The sequence below is a fragment of the Erinaceus europaeus genome, chromosome 3, assembly GCF_950295315.1.
Source record: "Erinaceus europaeus chromosome 3, mEriEur2.1, whole genome shotgun sequence".
Taxonomy (NCBI): domain Eukaryota; kingdom Metazoa; phylum Chordata; class Mammalia; order Eulipotyphla; family Erinaceidae; genus Erinaceus; species Erinaceus europaeus.
In genome coordinates, this window is record NC_080164.1 from 16,533,843 (window position 1) to 16,554,749 (window position 20,907).

The 20,907-nt window shown below is 48.1% G+C and overlaps 2 protein-coding genes across 3 annotated transcripts in view; one reads left to right on the top strand and one right to left on the bottom strand.

The window, feature by feature from the left end:
• Window positions 1-9,768, top strand: part of HADHB (hydroxyacyl-CoA dehydrogenase trifunctional multienzyme complex subunit beta) — a 46,259-nt gene extending 36,491 nt beyond the window's left edge. For both annotated transcript variants that reach the window (XM_060186700.1, XM_060186699.1), the window contains exons 11-16: window positions 761-840; window positions 921-968; window positions 1,602-1,689; window positions 3,484-3,558; window positions 5,152-5,316; window positions 9,210-9,768. In XM_060186700.1, the coding sequence (XP_060042683.1) occupies window positions 761-840; window positions 921-968; window positions 1,602-1,689; window positions 3,484-3,558; window positions 5,152-5,316; window positions 9,210-9,245 (492 nt within the window). In that variant the 3' untranslated portion in view covers window positions 9,246-9,768. The remainder of the gene's footprint in view (window positions 1-760; window positions 841-920; window positions 969-1,601; window positions 1,690-3,483; window positions 3,559-5,151; window positions 5,317-9,209) is intronic.
• Window positions 9,769-11,776: 2,008 nt separating this feature from the next.
• Window positions 11,777-20,907, bottom strand: part of ADGRF3 (adhesion G protein-coupled receptor F3) — a 40,584-nt gene continuing 31,453 nt past the window's right edge. The window contains exons 5-14 of the mRNA XM_060188415.1: window positions 20,685-20,903; window positions 18,869-19,078; window positions 18,266-18,412; window positions 17,584-17,780; window positions 16,576-16,755; window positions 14,636-16,012; window positions 13,964-14,005; window positions 13,809-13,871; window positions 13,241-13,296; window positions 11,777-12,245 (exon numbers count right to left, since the gene is read on the bottom strand). Of these exons, the coding sequence (XP_060044398.1) occupies window positions 12,224-12,245; window positions 13,241-13,296; window positions 13,809-13,871; window positions 13,964-14,005; window positions 14,636-16,012; window positions 16,576-16,755; window positions 17,584-17,780; window positions 18,266-18,412; window positions 18,869-19,078; window positions 20,685-20,903 (2,513 nt within the window). The 3' untranslated portion in view covers window positions 11,777-12,223. The remainder of the gene's footprint in view (window positions 12,246-13,240; window positions 13,297-13,808; window positions 13,872-13,963; window positions 14,006-14,635; window positions 16,013-16,575; window positions 16,756-17,583; window positions 17,781-18,265; window positions 18,413-18,868; window positions 19,079-20,684; window positions 20,904-20,907) is intronic.

Consider the following 20,907-nt stretch of genomic DNA (forward strand, 5'->3'; position numbering starts at 1 on the left):
ATTTTGATGCTTTCTCAGGTGGCACAGTGGGTAAAGCATTGGATTTATAAGCATGAGATCCTGAGTTCAATGCCTGGCAGCATATGTATCAGAGGGATACTCTGATTCTCTTTCTATCCTCCTATCTCTCTAACAAAAAGGGGGGAGGGGAGAGTGGTGGCTCCCCTAGTTAAATGCACACATTACCACATGCAAGGATCCCAGTTCAAGTCTCTGCTCCCTACCTACAGGAGGGAAACTTGACAAACAGTGAAGCAGGTACTGCAGGTGTCTCTCTCTTTCTCTCTTTATATTCCTCTCCCCTGCAATTTCTATCAAACCAAATAAATAAAAAGAAAAATTAAAAAAAAGTGAAAAAATATATATGAAAAGTCACAGGCAGGAAGCAGCTAAAAAACTGCTCAGAAAGCATCAAAATAAATAATGAAGAGACTATTTTAATTCACAGAATTCTTCATATTCTACTCTAAAAGCAAAAATCTACTATGAATATACAGTTTGAAGTTACAAATTTTCTAGCCATTTTGATAATTATGGTACACTTTGAACTCTCTTCCTAAAATAGGTCAGAGAGAGAAAGAGAGTGTGTGTTTTTGAATTGAGACTTAATGAAGGGTAAAATGAAAAGCCTTTGTTATATCAAATCACTGTATAAGTGCAGTCAGTTGGGAAATTCAGGAATAGGACATAGAAGCTGGCTGTGGGAAGATGCCCTGAAAGGCTGAAGCAGTTGACATTACTGTTGTGGTTAACATTTCAGACCGATGGTGCATCTGCAATGCTGATCATGGCAGAGGAGAAAGCTCTGGCCTTGGGTTACAAACCAAAGGCATATCTGAGGTAAAGTAAATGGTCAAATAGAATGTCTTGGTGTCTTTATTTTCTTTACTAGAGCTAACCTCTCTCTCTTTTTAACTTAGGGATTTTGTGTATGTGTCTCAGGATCCAAAAGATCAACTTTTACTTGGGTAGGTAGCAGTGTATCTCCTCAAGTTATAAACCAAAGAATTTTAATGCCCACATTTATGAGACAGGTTTTAAACTCCATTAAACCCTGAGTTCAAAATTGATGTGTCTTAGAGTTTTTTAAATACTGCTAATCCTTTTTTGCTGGTAATGTCATTTTAGTTTTAGATTTTTTTCATACATTTCTACTAAGACTGCACGTAGAGCTTTGCATTCTTATTGTCTCGGTAAGCACATTTCATTCTGCTACACAAAGTTCACAAGACCCCTCCGGGTAATTATTGCATTTGGAAATAAAGTATATGGGGTCTGTTATGTTCTTTAAACTAGTCATGTCTGTCCCTTTAGTTTGCCCTTTGAACTGTGTGTTCCAGTTTTTCACATTACCAGGGTTCTCTTTTATTGTTTACTTGCGTATTACCTACATCCTGCTCTGGAATACAGAGTGCATAAGGCAGAGGCCAGGTCTGTTCCACTCACCACTGTATCCCCAATACTTAACAGTTGTGCTGGAGAACTAGTGAATGAGGGAGGACATTGTTAACACTTCCATAAAACTCAACTTGGGGATCCTGAAGAAGCTTTTAGGGTAAAAATAAAAAACTTTTAATATATTGCTTATTTTTCCTTTTCAGACCAACATATGCTACTCCAAAAGTTCTAGAAAAGGCGGGATTAACAATGAATGATATTGATGCTTTTGAATTTCACGAAGCCTTTTCAGTAAGTCATTCTAAAGACATTATCAAAGGACTATAATCACACACCCCAAAATGTAGTCGCGTGTGGGGAAAGAGTAAGGCATGGTTTGTGATATGAACAAAATCCATTGGAGTTTTAGAACTGAAGTACTATAGGTTTATAGCACTTGAAGGAGCCTAGGGAAGGAACCGAGGGCCACATGAACTGAGTTGAAAAGCACACCTTCCAAAAGTTTTGAATTGTTTCTTTAGGATGTGTGCACTTATAACTGATTTAAAGGTTAGCACAACTTTTTTTTCCTTTTCATCCAATTTTTTTATTATCTTTATTTATTTATTTATTGGATAGAGATAGCCAGAAATTGAGAGGGATGGGAATTATAGGGAGGGAGAAAGAGACAAGAAAGACACCTGCAGCACTGCTTTACCACTCACAAAGCATTGCCCTGCAGGTAGGGACAAGGGGATGGAACCCAGGTACTTGTGCATTGTAGCATGTGCGCCCAGCTAGGTGCACCACCAACCCAGCCCCCTCTTTTCATTTTTTATCCAGATAATTTAATAATGGTTTACAAGATTATGAGATTACAGGGGTGGAGTTCCTCACTACACCCATCAAAGTTCCGTGTCTCCCCACCCCTCAGATAATCTCTCTCTCTCTCTCTTTTTTTTTTTTCCCTCCAGGGTTATCACTGGGGCTTGGTGCTGGTGCCTGTGCCACAAATCCACTACTCCAAGAGGCCATCTTTTCCTTTTTTTTCTGTTGTTGGATAGGACAGAGAGAAACTGAGAGAGGGAGGGAAGACAGGGGGAGAGAAAGATAGACACCTGCAGACCTGCTTCACCACTTGAAAAGCAACCTCTGCAGGTAGGGGGCCTGGGGCTTTTACTGGTCCTTGTGTTTCAAACTATGTGTTTAATCTGGTGTTCTACTTCCTGGCCCCCAGCCAGATGATCTCCATAGCTATCAGCGTCTTACGAAGAACTTTTGGCTGTTAGGGGCTTTTTGTTGTTGTTTGGTTGATTGGGTTTTTTGTTTTGTTTTGGCAAGTTCATGTGTTTCAATTTTCCGTGTTCCACAAATGAATGGAACCATCTAGTATTTTTCTTTTACCTCTTTTCTTACTGCACTAAGTAGAATCACCTCTAATTCTCCCCATTTTGTCCTGAAGGTACAATATTGCCTTTTTAAATTGCAGAGTAGTGTTTCATAGAATATACATCCCAGGGAACATCCCAGGGAGTCAGGCAGCAGCGCAGCGGGTTAAGCGCACGTGGTGCAAAGCGCAAGGACCGGCGTAAGGATCCTGGTTTGAGCCCCCAGCTCCCCACCTGCAGGGGAGTCGCTTCACAAGCGGTGAAGCAGGTCTGCAGGTGTCTGTCTTTCTCTCTGTCTTCTCATCCTCTCTCCATTTCTCTCTGTCCTATCCAACAACAGCAATAACAACAATAATAACCACAACAATGATAAAACAAAAAGGGCAACAAAAGGGAAAAAAGTGGTCTCCAGGAGCAGTGGATTCACAATGCAGGCACCGAGCCCCAGAAATAACCCTGGAGGCAAATATATCCCATAACTTCTTCACCCAGTCATCTGTCAGTGGGCAATTAGGCTGCTTCCACTCCTTGGTTATTGTGAACAGAACAGCTATGAACACTGCATAGGCCTTTTAAAAGTAGTGTTTTTGTGTCCTTTGGATATATGCTTATGCGTGGTGTTGCTGGCTTGTGAAAGATTTGCTTATCTCTAAAGTTAGACAAATTCATACCTAATGAAAGCCTTGAGGAACACTTACTGAATTATTCTCTCTTCTAGGGTCAGATTTTGGCTAATTTTAGAGCCATGGATTCTGATTGGTTTGCACAGAACTACATGGGTAGAAAAACTAAGGTAAGTGTCTCATTCAAAATATACTTGAAATTGTAAAGTACTTTAGTATTTGGAGATTAGTTACCTGATTTAGAAATATGTAGAGAAGGGAGTCAGGCGGTAGCGCAGAGGGTTAAGTACAGGCGGTGCAAAGCCCAAGGACTGGCGTTAAGGATCCTGGTTTGAGCCCCCGGCTCCCCACCTGCAGGAGAGTTGCTTCACAGGCGGTGAAGCAGGTCTGCAGGTGTCTTTCTTTCCTCCTCTCTGTCTTCCCCTCCTCTCTCCATTTCTCTCTGTCCTATCCAACAACGACAACATCAATAACTACAATAAAACAAGGGCACAACAAAAAGGAATAAATAAATATTAAAAAAGAAATATGTAGAGGAAAACTTTCTTATGGATATTTTTCATTTGTTTCATTAATGTTTTATTTTTTGATTGAAAATGGTTCCTGGTATTTCTTTCTTTTTTTTTTTAATTTTTTTATTTATTCCCTTTTGTTGCCCTTGTTGTTTTTTTATTGTTGTAGTTATTATTGTTGTTGTCGTTGTTGGATAGGACAGAGAGAAATGGAGAGAGGAGGGGAAGACAGAGAGGAGGAGAGAAAGATAGACACCTGCAGACCTGCTTCACCGCCTGTGAAGCGACTCCCCTGCAGGTGGGGAGCCGGGGTTCGAGCCGGGATCCTTATGCCGGTCCTTGTGCTTTGCGCCACCTGCACTTAACCCGCTGCGCTACAGCCCGACTCCCGGTTCCTGGTATTTCTTTAGAAAGAATAAAAGCCTCTGGTGCCCACCCGCAGTGGGGAGGCTTCACAAGTAATGAAGCAGGGCTACAGGTCTTCCGCTTTTTCTCTCTCTTACCTCCCCTCTCAGTTTCTCTTTGTCCTATTAAAATCAAACAAGAAAGAAAATTGAAATTAAAAAGAGAGAAGGGCGTGGGGGAGATAGCATAATGGTATGCAAAGAGACTGTCATGCCTGAGGTTCCAGAGTCCCAGGTTCGGTCCCCTGCGCCACTGTAAGCCAGCACTGAACAGCGCTCTAGAAGAAAAAGAGAGACAAAAAAAGAAGGATATATTTATGCACAAACACATGCAAGGGTTCCCCTCCACTTTTTGGAGAGTGTGTGTGTGTGTGTGTGTGTGTGTGTGTGTGTGTGTGTGTGCGCGCGCGCGCGCGCGCACTCTTTCCTAGTCAGACCTACCCGTAACTCTTTTTCTAGTGCATTTTCTTACATACTAAAAAAAACAAAAGCGAAATTAAAGAATAAAAGCAGGGCTGCAGGCGTCTCTCTGTCTCTCTGTCACTCCCTCCCCTCTTGATTTCTGGCTGCCTCTATCCAATAAATAAAGATTTTTTAAAAAAAAAAAAGAGTAAAAGCAAAATTCTAAGTTGTCTTTTGTTCTTTCCAGTCTGATGTTAAATAAAAAAACTAATGGGATCATTTGCTTTCAGAGTTGACCTAGATTTTTTTTTTTTCTTTCAGTAAAATAACTTGTGATGCATCTCAAGTTATTTCTTTCTGTTTTTATGATTTCTTTCTATTAAGAGACTGGCCTTGTTCTTAAGTCAGCACTTCTTGACATGTGTGTTTGTTTTGTGGGAGCCAGGTTGGATTGCCTCCATTGGACAAGTTTAACAACTGGGGGGGATCATTGTCTCTGGGACACCCCTTTGGAGCCACTGGTGTCCGGTTGGTGATGACAGCTGCCAACAGGTTGCGAAAGGACGGAGGCCAGTATGGGTTGGTGGCTGCATGTGCTGCTGGAGGACAGGTATGTATGTCACAGCAGCTTCTTAGAACCTTCTGGAAAATCATTTTCTTGTAAACTAAACAAAGTTCACCGGAGAATATGTTTGCTGTAGTCTAGTTTGAAAAATTACCTAGGCAGTATTTCTGATAACAACCAGGGGGGAAAAGCAACTTATTTCTTTTCTTTAGAAACATTCTATCTGAGGGGGGCCAGGCAGTGGTGCACCTGGTTAAGTGCTTATACTACAGTGCAAGTACCCGGGTTCAAGCCCCTGGTCCCCACAAGTGGTAAAGCAGGGCTGCAGGTGTCTTTCTGTCTTTCTCCCCATCTCTATCTCCCCCCTTCAGTTTCTGTCTCTATCCAATAATAAATAAATAAATAACGTTAAAGAAAAGAAAAAGAAAGAAAGAAAGAGACATACTATCTGGGAGCCAGGTAATGGTGCACCTAGTAGAGTGCACACTTTAGCATGCTCGAGGACCCAGGTTCAAGCCCTTCGCTCTCCACCTACAGGGGGATGCTCCCCCTGATTTAGGAAAAGCACTGCTTAAGAGCAACGTAGAAGCTGCTGAATCATGAAGATAACACATTTTAGATAAAGCCAAGGAAAGAATTCCGTCTTGCTCTGGGCCCTTTTAGGACAATCACAAGACAGCCAGACCTTTTCGTCTCGTCTTTGTTTGTTTACTGCCACCTTTAACAAGGTTTCTGTTTTGTTTGCCCTCTTAGGCCTTCACTGCTCCCTGCAGACTTTTTTCTTTTTCCTTTCGAAGTAGAGAGGGGGAGAGGAGGAGAGAGACTTTAGTACTGTTCCCTGCTCATGGCGCTTCCCTGCTGCTATGCATTATGCTCCTGTGTGCTTTCAGGGGACATGAACTAGGCCCTCGTGCATGGCAAAGTGAATGCCCTACTAGATGAACTATCACCAAGTCCCGAACAGTTTGTTTGAACTATAGTGTGCACTAGATTAAAGTAAGAGACCAGAGTCGGGGGGTAGTGCAGCAGGTTAAGCGCAGGTGGTGCAAAGCGCAAGGACCGGCATAAGGATCCTGGTTCGAGCCCCCGGCTCCCCACTTGCAGGGGAGTCGCTTCACAGGCGGTGAGGCAGGTCTGCAGGTGTCTGTCTTTCTCTCCCTCTCTCTGTCTTCCTCCCGTCTCTTCATTTCTCTCTGTCCTATCCAACAGTGACAACAATAACTACAACAACAGTAAAAAAACAAGGACAACCAAAGGGAAAGTAAATATAAAAAAATAATAATAAAGTAAGAGACCATGTAGGAAAGTTCAGCTGGGCATTTTATAAATAATAACCACTTAATAAATAAGTGTGCGTGGGTTAGGGAGATAGCACAATGGTTATACAAAAGACTTTCAAGCCTGAGCCTCTGAGGTGCCAGGTTCAACCCTTGACACCACTGTAAGACAGAACTGAGCAGTGCTCTGGTTAATAATAATAATAATAATAATAATAATAATAATAATAATAATAATGCAGCCTGGGAGGAGGCACAGTGAGGAGGACGCTGAACTTGGAACCATGAGGCCCCAGGTTCGATCTCTAGCATCTCGTGGGCCAGAGTGGATGCTGGCTTTCCCCCACACCTTTCTCTCCCCCCCCATATATATGTCTTATTTTAATCAAATGAAATCTTTAAATGACTAAATAAACAAATCATGAGTTCTGAACCAAATCAGGAAGCAGGGAAACTAGTTAGGTTTTTTTTTTCTTTTAATTTATTTAAGAAAGGATAAATTAACAAAACCATAGGGTAGGAGGGGGACAACTCCACACAATTCCCACCACCCAATCTCCATATCCCACTCCCTCCCCTGATAGCTTTCCCATTCTCTATCCCTCTGGGAGCATGGACCCAGGGTCATTGTGGGTTGTAGAAGGTGGAAGGTCTGGCTTCTGTAATTGCTTCCCCGCTGAACATGGGCGTTGACTGGTCGATCCATACTCCCAGTCTGCCTCTCTCTTTCCCTAGTAGGGTGTGTCTCTGGGGAAGCGGAGCTCCAGGACACATTGGTGGGGTCTTCAGTCTAGGGAAGCCTGGCCGGCATCCTGATGACATCTGGAACCTGGTGACTGAAAAGAGAGTTAACATACAAAGCCAAACAAATTGTTGAGCAATCATGGACCCAAAGCTTGGAATAGTGGAGAGGAAGTGTTAGGGGGATACTCACTGCAAACTCTAGTGTACTTCTGCTTTCAGGTATATATTTTGCAGTAGTTTATGGTTAAGTGTGAACATATGCTGTCTCTCACAGAGACTGGTGTATATCTAGGTTTTGGGACTTTGTTAGAAAGTGAACCACCTGAGATGGAATTAGAGAATACTATGAAAGGAAAGGTCTCACCCAAGTAATGAAGCTGAAGGGTTGTCATTCCACACGTGAAGTCTCTGGACACAGTATGAAGTGAAGCATGTTAAGGTGGCCATCGTTGCGTTGATTAGGTTGTGATCGGCAGATGCAATATTATTTTATATGGATTGGGAGAGGCATACAGGAAAGTGGGCCCTATCCAAGGGTTCCAGGACTGGGGGAAGTAGAGGCTCTATAGTGGAGATGTGCGGTTCCTGCTGTCTTAGGGTTCCAAAAGACAGTCAATAGTTAATGTTATCATCACATTATTTGGTAATTGGGTTAACTTTGAAAAGTCCTTTTGTTAGGGTTTGCTGTACACTACCCAGTATCTTGTATATAGCTGTGCTATTGGTTGCTTCTACTAGTTAAGTTCTTAATGTGTGTGGTGATAGTCCAAAATGAATGACATTAGCAGATAGGATTTAGACTGACATTATGAATTTCTGTGCAAGGTTTACACTGGGGAAATATGTGTATATCACTATGTATAATGCTAGACAAGGGATTTTCTTCCTTTTTATGTTTATGAATTCTCAGATCATATGTTTCTATATGCTTTTCTTTAGATCATATTCTCTTTTAAAAATCATTTTATTGGGAAAATAATGATTTACAGAACAGCTGGTGCCACATGGGTATAGTCTCTTATCTCCCTGCGATAGGTGTCTGCACACCAGGCCCACCACAACCCAAGTCCCTCTTCACCTTCATGCTGTGGAACCCAGGGCCCTGCCCCCCCCCCTTTGTCTCTGCCTAGTCCAGAGTCCTTTGCTTTGTTTCAAACACCCCACCCAGTTGCATCATATTCTTAACTAAAGTGGAATACCAAAGAACACTCAGGCTGGCCGTGTTAGTAGCTTTGCAGATCTGGATGAGTTACTTCATCTTTCTTTCTTTCTTTTTTTTTTTTTGTAATTGCCCCCAGCGTTCTAGCTGGGGCTCAGTGCCTGCGCTATGAATCCACCGCTCCTGGGGTCTTTTTTTTTTTTCTTTTCTTCTTTCTATTTTATTTGCTAGGACAAAGAGAAATTAGAGGGGAGGGAGAAATGGAGAGGGAAAGAGAAAGACACCTGCAGACCTGCCTTGACCTGGGTTCTTGAACTTGGTAACGTGTGCTCTCAACCAGGTGTGCCACTGCCTGCCTTTCCCCATCTGAAAGCTCACTTCGGTAGGCATTCATGATTTTGCAATAGCCAAAAAAGTCTCTAACTTTTCATTTTACTAAAACTAGTTATGGAGCATCTACTAGCCGTCAGGCTCTACGGGACAAACTGGTAGAGATCTGTATACCTACATACACATAAAGATTGTATACCATTCGGTTTAATGCCCACAAAAACCATGAAACGGGCACCAGGAGCCCTATTTTATAGAGGAAACTGAGGTCCAGAATGTCTAACAACTCCAGTAAGATCACACAGCAATTGAGCAATTGAATGGTAGGGCTACGATCAAACTCCAAAACATACATGTAGCCTCCGTGCTGGCTGGATTCATTGCTTTTTATTGCCTTAATTCAACTTTTTTTCTTCTTTCTTTTACAGGGCCATGCTATGATAGTAGAAGCTTATCCCAAATAAAAGGAAGACGGGTGCCTGCAGTCTCTGAGCAACACTCAGTAGGCAATGCCATTCCAGTGCATTCCTAAATGACACCTATAGTCCTTTCTCCTCTTAGGAAAGCAAAATTGTGGCCTTGTATCAAATAGTTCGCAGTTAAGCCGTGTCTGTGTTCTTGCGCTTTCCAGTAACCACACCTTACTGCTCTTTCTGGGGTTTCTCAGTCACCAGAATCTCACAGAGTGTTATGTTTAAGCACATTTTTGGTCTTTATTCCTTAAAAGGTGGTGTGAATGGTTACACTTTGGGAAGGAGTTTAGCTGAGATTCGGGGATCATCTCTGTAACATCTGAAAATCATATGCCTCTTTGTTTGTAACCTAAAGAAAAGTGTTTTCTATAAAAGACAAGCCAATGTGCCTACATAACCTAATTATCAGAAAGATAACTCAAAGTCTAAACATCACTGAAAACTTACAGTAACTGTTTGGCTACGAACACTATGGGGGTTGCCCACAATAAAATGAAAAGTATTGGAAAGCTGGTAGCTTTGTTCATTTGTTTTTTTAGAGATAAAGGGTGTTTTTCTTTCTAGGGGTGATTTTGCCTCTTAACTACTCACTTGCGACTTCTCAACATGCCACTCATGCTGCCAGGAATATAAAGAGCGGGAGGACATTGCTTTAGAAGAACACCTTTTCCCCATTTCTCAGCTCAAGTAAATCTATTTTATTGTTTGAAGAGTCTCCTATTAGCCATGGTTTAAATGAAGTGTAATTTTTTTTTCCTTAGCTCTATTCTCTAAAAGAATTTAAAGACACTTCTCTAAAGATAAACAGATGACCAAGAAGCAGCTGAAAATATGCTCAGCTTAACTGTTACAGAAATGCAAACCAAAACTACAACGAAATGCCACTTTATGCACTATAATGACTGCGATTAAAAAACAAGGGGGCAGGGGTGTGTGTGGTGGTGCACCTGGTTAAGTGCTTATATTACAGTGCACAGGGACCCAGGTTCAAGCCCCTGGTCCCCACTTGCAGGTGGAAAGCTTCATGAGTGGTAAACCTGGGGCTTGAACCTGGATCCTTGTGCACTATAATGTGCATCCTTAACCAAGTGCGCCACTGCCTGGCCCCTCTCTTCTACTTTCTATTTCTCCCTTCTCTCTATATCCAATACTACTACTAATAATAATGATAATAATCAGAAAAACTAGTGCTAATGAAGAGGTTGAGAAATTGGAAACTGTATGCTCTGTTAATTAGAACATAAAGTGGACTGCTGTGGAAAACAGTATGATATTGCCTTGGAAAAGTTTGAAAAATGCTATTACCAGGGGCTGGAAGATAGCTCACTCAGTTGAGCACATGCTGTGCTGTGTGTAAGGGCCCTGAGTTCAAGCACTGTGGGTGGTGGAGCAATGCTGTAATATCTCTCTTCTTTCACTTTCCTGACTCTCTTTCTCTCAAAAGAAAGAAAGGAAAGAAGGAGAGATGGACAGGAGAGACTACTCAGTGGTAGCATGCCTGTGCAAGGCCGGGGATTCATTGTTTAGCATTGCGTAAAAGTAAAAAAGGTATTTTCCCTGTACCACCATAAAGCAGAGCTGATCAGTGCTCTGGTAAAAATAAAATAAAATAAATTAATTAAAAAGCATTACTATATGCCCCAGTAACTCCACATTCAAGTCTTTGCCCAAGAGAAATGAAGCAGGGTCTTGAGAGATTTGTTGTTTGGTTTTTTTTAATATTTTTTTTTAGATTTTTCCCTTTTGTTGCCCTTGTTGTCTTTTTATTGTTGTTGTAGTTATTATTATTGTTGTTATTTTGTTATTGATGTCGTCCTTGTTGGATAGGACAGAGAGAAATGGAGAGAGGAGGGGAAGACAGAGAGAGGGAGAGAAAGACAGACACCTGCAGACCTGCTTCACCACCTGTAAAGTGACTCCCCTGCAGGTGGGGAGCCGGGGGCTCGAACTGGGATCCTTTTGCTGGTCTTTGAGCTTTGCGCCATGTGCGCTTAACCCGCTGCACTACCGCCCGACTCCGGGTCTTGAGATATTTGTACACCCATGTCCATTGCAGTTGTTCACAGTAGCCAGTAAGTAGGTAGACACAACTCCACCACTGCTGTCATTCTGGTGAGTGTTTGCAAAAACTTCTGTTTGAAAGAATGATTGAATCCATTAAGTGAAATGATCGGGTCAGCTCATAGACAATTAAGAACTCACACTCGGTAAGGGCTGTGGCAACGAGGACATTCTAGTGCTGTGGCGCCACTCCTCTCTGTCTGAAGGAAAAGTGAGCCAGAGTGCAGAAATCAATCACATGAATTCCATAAAGTAATAAAATTCACACAAACCACTAAGCTAAGGTATAATATTTGTTAGGAAAAAAATGTTCAACAGCATGTGGTAGCGTATCCAGATTTATTTCAGCAGAAAATGTTACCATTTTATTTTTTAAAAAATATCCATGAATTTTTAAATTAACATTTTTCAGAGTGCCTTAACTCATCTGATTTTTTTTTTTTTTTTGTAATCTTGTTATCATACCTGTGTCCTCTAGAAACTTTCTTAAACCTTTGTTTTCTGTATCTGGTCTTAACTTATCCTGTCACTCCCTCCTCCCCCCACCCCCACCACCAAGAGCACTGCTCAGCTCTGGCTAATGGTGGTGCAGGGGACTGAACATGGGACTTGGGGGGGGGGGGGGCTCAGGTATGAGAGTCTGTTTGCATAACCATTATGCTATCTCCCATGCCCTATCCTGTCCCTTTTAAATGTCAGTATTTGTCACCTTTCTGTGGTCAGTGTGTGGTACCTTTCTCTGGTCAGTGACTTGTTTCTGTATGCATTGCCTAAGAAGCATTCATTTAACATAGATGTTTTTTAAAGAACATAAAAAGGGGCGTGTTAACTTCACCTTTTCCTAAACTCTGAAAAGAAATAAACCAGATTTTCTTCACCTCCAGTGTGCACGATCAGAGTTCCCCTGATTAAGTCATCCTTTCTTCATAACTATAGAGAAGAAAGAAACAGAAGTCATTGAGGTGTCAAAATCATGTTTATCAAATCCATCTGGATCATGATCTAGGATCAGTTTTAAAACGAAATCGTTTTACTAGCAACTAACTTGAACTTGGATGGCGACTGATTGTTTTTACAGCACCAGCAGACCTAGTCATTAAATAGCTTCAACTAGTTTGTCAGGCTCTTGCTTGAATAGTTTAGGGATGGGGACATACAAAAAGCTGAGCCTGACGGAGACAGGCTTTCCTTCCTGAGAAGTGAGCTCTGGGGGAGGGAAGGGTTCAAACCCAGGGGCAGGCTGGCCAAGATGGATGCAAGCTCAGGGCCTCCACTCCCTTAAAAAAACCGACTCAGGGAGTCAGGCGGTAGCGCAGCGGGTTAAGCGCAGGTGACGCAAAGCGCAAGGACCGGCCTAAGGATCCCAGTTTGAGTCCCCGGCTCCCCACCTGCAGGGAAGTCGCTTCACAAGTGGTGAAGCAGTTCTGCAGATGTCTATCTTTCCCCCTCTCTGTCTTCCCCATCTGTCCATCTGTCTCTGTCCTATCCAACAATGATGACAATAAAACAACAAGGGCAACAAAAGGTAATAAATAAACAAATAAAACCAACTCAGTGTATGGTTCACTTAAAGCTTCTGCCACCCGCACAGACACCACGCCCACCAGTGGCAGATCGGGCGTCTCGGGGTAATCACACAAAGGGTAGTGTAAGACCTCTCAGAACGGACTGTCCGGAGGCAGGTGTGCAGTTCCCCTGTGCTTTCTGGAAAGCAGTAGGAGATGCTCCATGGAGCTCCCTGAGGCCGCCTCTGCCTTCTCCAGCCCATGCAGAAATGTCTACTCTGGGAAAGTCAGCCCCTCCCCAGCCCCAGGGACTGGGAGCTAAAATGAAGAGGCGTCTCCTGGCAACAGCTCTGCCGGGAAGCCCGGTGCTTCTCTTCACGCCTCTTGCTCACACTACTTCCAAGAGATCTCCCGCCTCACCTGGCGTTTTCACTCCGTCCTTTGCTGTGTTCCGGGATGTAGGTTTCATTGGTGGTCTAGAAGGGGTGGAGAGACCCAGCTGCGGCACCATTATGGTCATAGTAACTGTAGTGCCTCTGTGTGCCACTCTGTACGGGCAGCTATAGAGTTCTGGTGGCATATACAAAGCAGTAAGCATTATTCCGGACAGGAGCATATTTGGCACTGTGTCCTTTGTAGCAGTCTCACCTGCCCTCCTGCCAGGCTACAGTAATCCTAGGGACTTTGTTCTCTGCTACAGTGACGCCCAGTGTGCCCATCCTCCTTTTCCCTTTAAGTAGCAACTGTAGACAAATGTTTAGGTGGGGTCGTCAGGGACAGGAGAGTCCCCAGGAGCCCAGGGCGGAGAGAGGAACCCAGGATCTTGCTCCTGACTGCTCTGGCCACGCTGCCTCCTTGTCTGAGAACTTGAACCTGGAACTTGTTTGTTCTAAAATCCTGGCTGTGCCTGTCTCCTCTGGAGAAGACCGAAACATCTATTTCTGACCTGTTCTTGGGGAAGAACTGAGGTTTGAAGCCAGCAGCTCACCAGGGAGACAGTGGAGCTGGAGGGGTGGGTGTGGCAGAAGCGTTTGAACAGAGCCTCTTGTACCTGCAGGAGAAGTAAATGCTTCGGTCAGGTCATGCCGTCCTGAGTCCCACTATAGAGAGAGAGTCAGGCTGGGGGCAGGCGGGCAGACTCACCTTCTTGTCCATGAGGCAGCCAAACAGCAAGATGAAGACACCCTGGACGAGGGGTGCGGGAAGAGGACTCAGACAGAATCACCGTGCTCCCTCTCCTCTGCCTTCAGCCCGCCCTCCCCTCCGACGCACACCCCCAGCCTGCCCATCTCGGCTCCTCTGTACTCTAGCACCATCTGCTGCTTAGGACTTGTTTCAGCTGGCTGTCATTCTTTCAGTGAGCGAGAGAACCAAGCGTCAGCACTGTGCTGGAGGTCCGACTCACACATGCGAGCCCTGCGCTCTCCCGCCTAACTGCCTCCCTGCCACCAGGTCAGGTGCTTCTCTTACAGTTTGGTTGCCATGACAATTCCCTGGCTCCTCTAGTAAAACCAGATAGTCTTTTTCAGATAAGAAAAACAAAACTTGTGGTCAGGGAGGTGGTGCTGTGGATAAAGCACTGGACTCTCAAGCATGAGGTCCTGAGTTCAAGCCCCAGCAGCACATGTACCAGAGTGATGTCTAATTACTTTTCTCTCTATCTTCTTCATGAGTAAATGAAATCTTTCAAAAAATAAAAGAAGAAAAGGCTCAGAGAGTTTGGACCAGAGGAGCTGGGGCTCAAGCCCAAGATTCCCGTTCCCTTGTGATGCCCGCTTGAGAGGGAGAGACTGTCATGACTGGCTTAACCCGCACCTGCAGGGTGTTGAGCACGGTGAACAGGTAGTGAGGGACGATGGAGACTTTCTCCAGCAAGGTGGCCAGCCCAAGTCCCCAGGTGAGGCCGAAGATGGGTGTGAGAACGAGCAGGGCTTTGACCACCCCCAGAAGGGCTCGGCGCCTCTCTGCCTGGGGCCCCTCGGAGAGTGAGGGTCTGAGCAGCTTGAGCACGGCCGTGGCCAGGACCAGCGCGTTGGCGCCCACGATGGCCAGCACCGGCAGCACGAAGGTGTAGAGCGCCCCTCCCTTCAGATCCAGCCAGCAGGCCCCCTCCCGCAGGTATCTCCCTCGGGGCACATAAAGGCCCAGGGTGACGCTGGCGAGCCCCCCCGGGCACAGGTAGCCCAGGGCCACCATCACAGAGAGTGCCCTGCGCTTCGACAGCTGGTGGAAGACAAAGAGCAGCTGGTGGGCCAGCATCAGGGCCTGAGCCAGCATCCAGAAGAAGGTGGCGAGGTAGAGGAAGTGGCAGAGAAAGGCGGCGGCCAGGCAGAGCGGGCTCCGGGGGGTCGGGGGCAGCAGTGTCACAGCTAGGAAGCAGGCGTCCGCGGCCAGCAGGCAGAGCACCACGTGGAGCAGGGCGGTGTGGCGTAAGTAGGCGACTGTGTTCCTCACCACGGCCCTCCACACCAGCCTGTACACGCCCAGGCACAGGAGCAGGGCCAGAAGGGAGGCCCCCAGGCCCAGCCGGCTCAGCAGCTCCAGGGCTGCGTCTTCTGGAGGGGCACCTCGGGACATGAGGACGGAGAAGGCGGTGAGGTGCTGGCAGGTGCACCGAGTGTCGGGGCCGGCGACCTGCACCTGGCACCCTTCCTCAGACCAGCCGCCCTGACCCTGGAAGAGGACGTGGTCCCAGAAGACACAGTGGGCTGGGTCGCCTGTGCCCCCAAAGTCCATGATGACCTCTCCTTGGTGGAAGGTCTGGCCACCGGCCATGATGGAGATGGAAAGGACCAACCCCGGAGTGGCGTGGTTGGAGTCTCCCAGCCCTGCCCCATAGTTGGGGGGCAGACGGTGGTCCATGTTTTGAAGCACCAGGCTGGTGACGCTGACGTTAGTTCCATTCTGGCCCAGTAGAGCCAGCGAGTGTCCGGGAATGCGGGCCTGCAACGGGGGCTGAGTGTCGAAGGTGACTCTGTAGTCTTTGTGGAACTCGGGTCCGAGGAGCTGGCTCTGCAGCTGCACATTGGGCAGGCTGTGGACCAAGGGCTGGTCCTGTGGGCTCAGGCTGCCCGCCAGGGTCTCGAGGGCCAGCAGGAGGTGGGAGCCCGCTGTGGGCCTCTGGGCCTGTGCCAGGGTCCACAGGGAGCTGGTGTCCATGTCCAGGACCTTGTCTGTGGTTTCCAGGAGAGCCTGCACACCCAATAGAGAGGAGGCCTGGCTGCCAGAGCCGTAGGGCTGGGACAGGCCCAGAACTGCCAGAGCCAGAGCCAGCCCAGCAGGAAGGGGAGAGGGAGTCTGCCCAGGAGGGAGATGCTAGTAGGAAGGAGCTACGTACATTAGCCATCCTGGGACGTCTTCATCGTCTCCCCAGCCCCTCTGACAACCTCTCTGCCCCCAGCTTTGGGGTCACAAATGCCTTGAACCCTACAGGCCTGTGGAGCTGGGAATGGCGCCCAGGGAAGGGGGCACAAGCCTGTCGGAATGACAGAAAGTCCCTGACAGAAGGACATGCCGGCATTGCCTTACTTAGGCCTCTGCAGCGTGTGACAGCTGGTGTCTGCCCTCAGCTGCTTTAGGCGAGCACTGCAAAGCCAAGGGTGCTTGAGCACTTCCAGGTGGGTGTCACATGTGGGTGAACCCTTCCGCACCATGTTGCCCACCCCTCCAGCCTCTCCTCAGGCTTTCTCCACAAGCCACAGCCTCAGAGACTGGCAGCCAGAGAAGTGGGCCCAGGGAGAAGACGGGGCGCTCACCTCCAGGGCGCTGCGGGTAAGCTGCATCCTGCTGTCTGCCACCACCTTAGCCAGGGCCTGCACGGTGCCCAGAAGTACCAGCATGTCAGAGGGCGAGCTCACTGCCACCACCTGCTGCTCCAGCTGGGCCAGGATCTGCGGCACCTCCTCCTCAGGCCAGCCTTGGCCTCCCTGAAGCAGCTGGGACAGGAAGTGGGGGTGGGAGGGGCCCCCTGGCTCCCAAGAGCCGGTGCCCACCCTGGGTGGGGGGACAGGAAGCAGAGGGGAGCCAGCCAAATGGAGAGAGCTGATGCTGAAGTTAGTGGGGTGGGCAATGAGGAAATTAAGGGTTGAGTCACTAGGGTCAAGTGTGCATGTTACCATGTGCAGGGACCCAGGTTCAAGCCCTTGGTCCCCACTTGCAGAGGAAAAGCTTTGTGAGCGGTGAAGCAGTGCTGCGGGTCTCTCTATTTTCTCCCTCCCCTCTTAATTCTATCTCTGTCAAAGGAAGGAAGGGAGAGAAACCAGAGAGAAACCAGGCAGTGGCACCCCTGGTTGGTTAAATACGTCTGTTGTAATGTGCAAACCCCTGGTCTCCACCTACAGGGGGGAATGATTTGCTAGTGAAGCAGATCTGCAGGTTTCTCTCTGTCTTTCTCCCTCTTCCCTCTCCATTTCTCTCTATCCTATCAAATTAAATGAAGTAAAAAAAAAAAAAACTTAAAGGAAAAAGATGGAAGGAAAGAGAGAAAGAAAGGAGAGAGAGAGAGTAGTGGATTTGTCATGCAGGCACCAAACTGCAGAAATAGCCCTGGTAGCAATTTCAAAGGGTTGAGACCAGCACCCACTGTCCTTACTGTCCCCACTTGCCCTGCTGCCCCGCCAGGAGAGAGCTGGCTACTCTGAGCTCAGGCTGCAGGCAGGAGAAACGGAATGACCTCCAGGCCTCAGGAAGGGAACTTGGGTTGGGGGAGCTGGTGAGGAGGGCTCATCATGGTGGGAGGGTGGGCAGCAGGGCAGGAGCTTTACCCCGGCTCTCTGGAGCGAGCTCAGGAGCCCCGAGTCTGTGCAGCTGCTGTGGATGGGCCCCCACACCCCCTCCTGCCGGCAGGGCCGCTTCAGCACGCCTGTCCTGTTCCCGGGGCACGGGGCCTGCGCCACATAGCCAGCTCTGGTGACGTCCCAGGCAGCCCCTGAGGAGTCCCTCGGGCAGGTGGCATCTCCATCTGAAGGACAGTTCCAGGGAAGGCTCAGAAGGACAAGGGCAGGGGGTCAGGCAGTGGCGCAGCGGGTTAAGCGCACATGGCACAAAGCTCAAGGATCAGCGTAAGGATCCCGGGTTCGAGCCCCCAGCTCCCCACCTGCAGGGGAGTCGCTTCGCAGGCGGTGAAGCAGGTCTACAGGTGTGTGTCTTTCTCTCCCCCTCTCTGTCTTCCCCTCCTCTCTCCATTTCTCTCTGTCCTATCCAACAACGACAGCAATAACAACAACAATAACAACAATGATAAACAAGGGCAAAAAAAAAAAAAAGGGAAAAAAGCCTCCAGGACCAGTGGATTTGTAGTGCATGCACTGAGCACCAGCAATAACCCTGGAGGTAAAAAAAAAAAAAAAAAGGGCCGCCCAGCTGTTCCTTGGACTCCAGACTCTGCCCCCCACCCCCGCCCAGCATAGGGAAACATCAAGTAGTGAGGAGCCATTGTCCACGCACCCTGAATGACGGTGACAGTGACAGGGACCCTCAGTGTGCTCAGTCCCGGGCTCTGCAGGACACAGGTGTAGGTGGTGTTGGCTTTGGGGCAGCGATGGACGGTCAGCTCCAGGCAACTGGAGCCCGATAATGTGCTGAGTGCAGAGGCTGAGGGGAGACAGGGCGAGGGGGTATCGCCAGGCCAGACACACAGCAGAGGGACCCTCCCATTGTCCCAGCAGCTCCCGGGGCAGGGGAGAGAGAGAGGAAGGAGCCCAGAATGTGCCGCATTCCAGCACTGAAGCCTGAGCTTGCATTTTGGGGAGTCTGCAGGGACCCCGGGACATGAGGTCCGTGTCCTTGTTTGCAGAATGGGACTGTCGTCCAGCTAAAGTCACAGAGTGAGTCCTGAGAGTTCAGGAGGGTGGTGTGGATGAGTGTGGAGGAGAGTACCCTGCCCCTAATGGCAGTGCACACCTGTGACTGCTGTGTCTCCAGAAATGGGGTCTGCTCTGTGATGTGACGACCCCAGACTCCCAGGCTGAATGGCAGCCTCTGCTTCTGGAAGCCAGAGTGCCAGCTGCCTGAGACCCCCAGCCCCCGCTCTCTGGCCAGTCCTCCTACCTTCACCGCCCCCTCCGGGGCTCCAGGATGCTGTGTAGGTCTCGTGGGTGCTGGGAACGCAACAGCTCAACTGGAAGCCAGTGGGGGTGGCACAGGAGACCAACAGCTGGTCTGGAAGCCCAGTCACCTCTGTCGCTTGCAAGGGCACCTTCACCACCTGGGACAGCTCCCAACTGAAGCCCCGGGCCTCGAAGTAGCACATGTACTCACCTGCAGACACACACTTGCTATGCCTCCGGAATCCTCCGGCCCCTACCTGCACCCCAGAATCACCCTCTGCGGCCTTCCCTATCCTGCCTCTGTTGCTACCCTCACCCCAGGCATCACCCCTGCAAGGAGGGGCCTGTCCCAAGAAGAGTCTTTAGGAGGATGGAAGGAGCTGGAGAGGAGGCCAGGCCCTTCCCACGAGCCCATGCCTGTCTGCCCCACAGGGAGGTGGCACAGTGGGTAGAGTGCAGACCCAGACTGTCCCTAGCACTGTACCTGCCAGAGCAGAGTGATTCTCTGGTCTCTCTCTTATAAAAATAATAATAAAGCTGGGAGTTGGGTGGTAGCGCAGTGGGTGAAGCGCAGGTGGTGCAAAGCTCAAGGACCAGCATAAGGATCCCGGATTCGAGCCCCCGGCTCCCACTTGCAAGCAAGTCGCTTCACAAGCGGTGAAGCAGGTCTGCAGGTGTCTGTCTTTCTCTCCCCCTCTCTGCCTTCCCCTCCTCTCTCCATTTCTCTCAGTCCTATCTAACAACGATGACATCAATAACAACAACAATAAAAAAACAAGGGCAACAAAAGGGAAAATAAACAAATATTCTTAAAAAATAAATAAGAATAATAATAAAGCCTTATTTGAAAGAAAATTGCACATCTAGGGCTGGGAGATAGTTCACCTGGCCTGGCCTGGTGTGAGGGTCTGATCGGGCTTTGAGCCCCAGAACCACATGAGAGGACCAGGGAGACACCAGGGAGCTCTATGGGTGCTGGGGTGGTGCTGGGGTGTCTCTCTGTCTGTCTCTCTCCTCTCAAACTTCAAGACAATAGTAAAACTTGGACCAGGGAGGCTGCTCAGGCATGAGGCCCTGGTTCATTCCTCAGTGCTGTATAAAAAATAAGTAAGTAAGTAAGTAAGTAAATAAATAAATAATGCCGGCAAGGGCCCAGCGGTGGTGCACCCGACTGAGCACACACCTTGCCATTGCGATCACCTGGGCTGAGCCCCTGCTTCCCACCTGCAGGGAGAACGCCTCACAAGCGATGAAGCAGGTGTGCAGCTGTCTCTCTCTACCTGCCCCCCAATTTCTCTCTGAACTATATAATAAAATGGAAAATATGGTGGCCAGGAACGGTGGGCTTATAGTGCTGGCATCAAGCCCCAGTGGTAACCCTGGTGGCAATAAAATCGATCAATACAAATCAAGAGTGCTGGTGATGTGGTCTCAGCTGTGCTCTTTCATGGTAACTCTCACCCTGATGGGCTTCTCAGCCTTTGCTTCCCTTAAAAAAAAAAAAAAAAAAAGGAGGGCTGGGCGGTAGCACACCTAGCTGAGCACACACGTCACAATGCGCAAGGACCCAGGTTCAAGCCCCCAGTCCCCACCTGCAGGGGGGAAGCTTTGCAAGTGGTGAAGTAGGGCTGCAGGTGTGTCTCTGTCTCTCTCCTTTTCGATCCTCTCTCCTTCTTGATTTCTGACTGTATCCAATAGATAAAGATAATAAAAAATTTAAAAAATATGTGGCGAGATAGGAAAAAAAAGAGAATAGAATGGGAAGATGGAGAGTGGGCGCGAGGAGGGAGCGCAGGGAGGAGGAGCGGGCTGGCTACCTGCCCAGTTGTGGGAGATGTTGGTGATGCTAAGGACGGCCTGGCCGTGGCCCGAGGACAGGGACACTTGAGTGCCGGGGTGAAGGTGGACGGGCCTGGGCCTCCCCACGCGACGCAGGAACCAGTCCAGGTGGGTGGTCTCATGGCTTGAGAGGAGGGTGAGTGTCAGCGTGCTGCCCGGGCTCTGCAGCTGGGAGCTGAAGCTCAGGGTGGCGGGCACTGT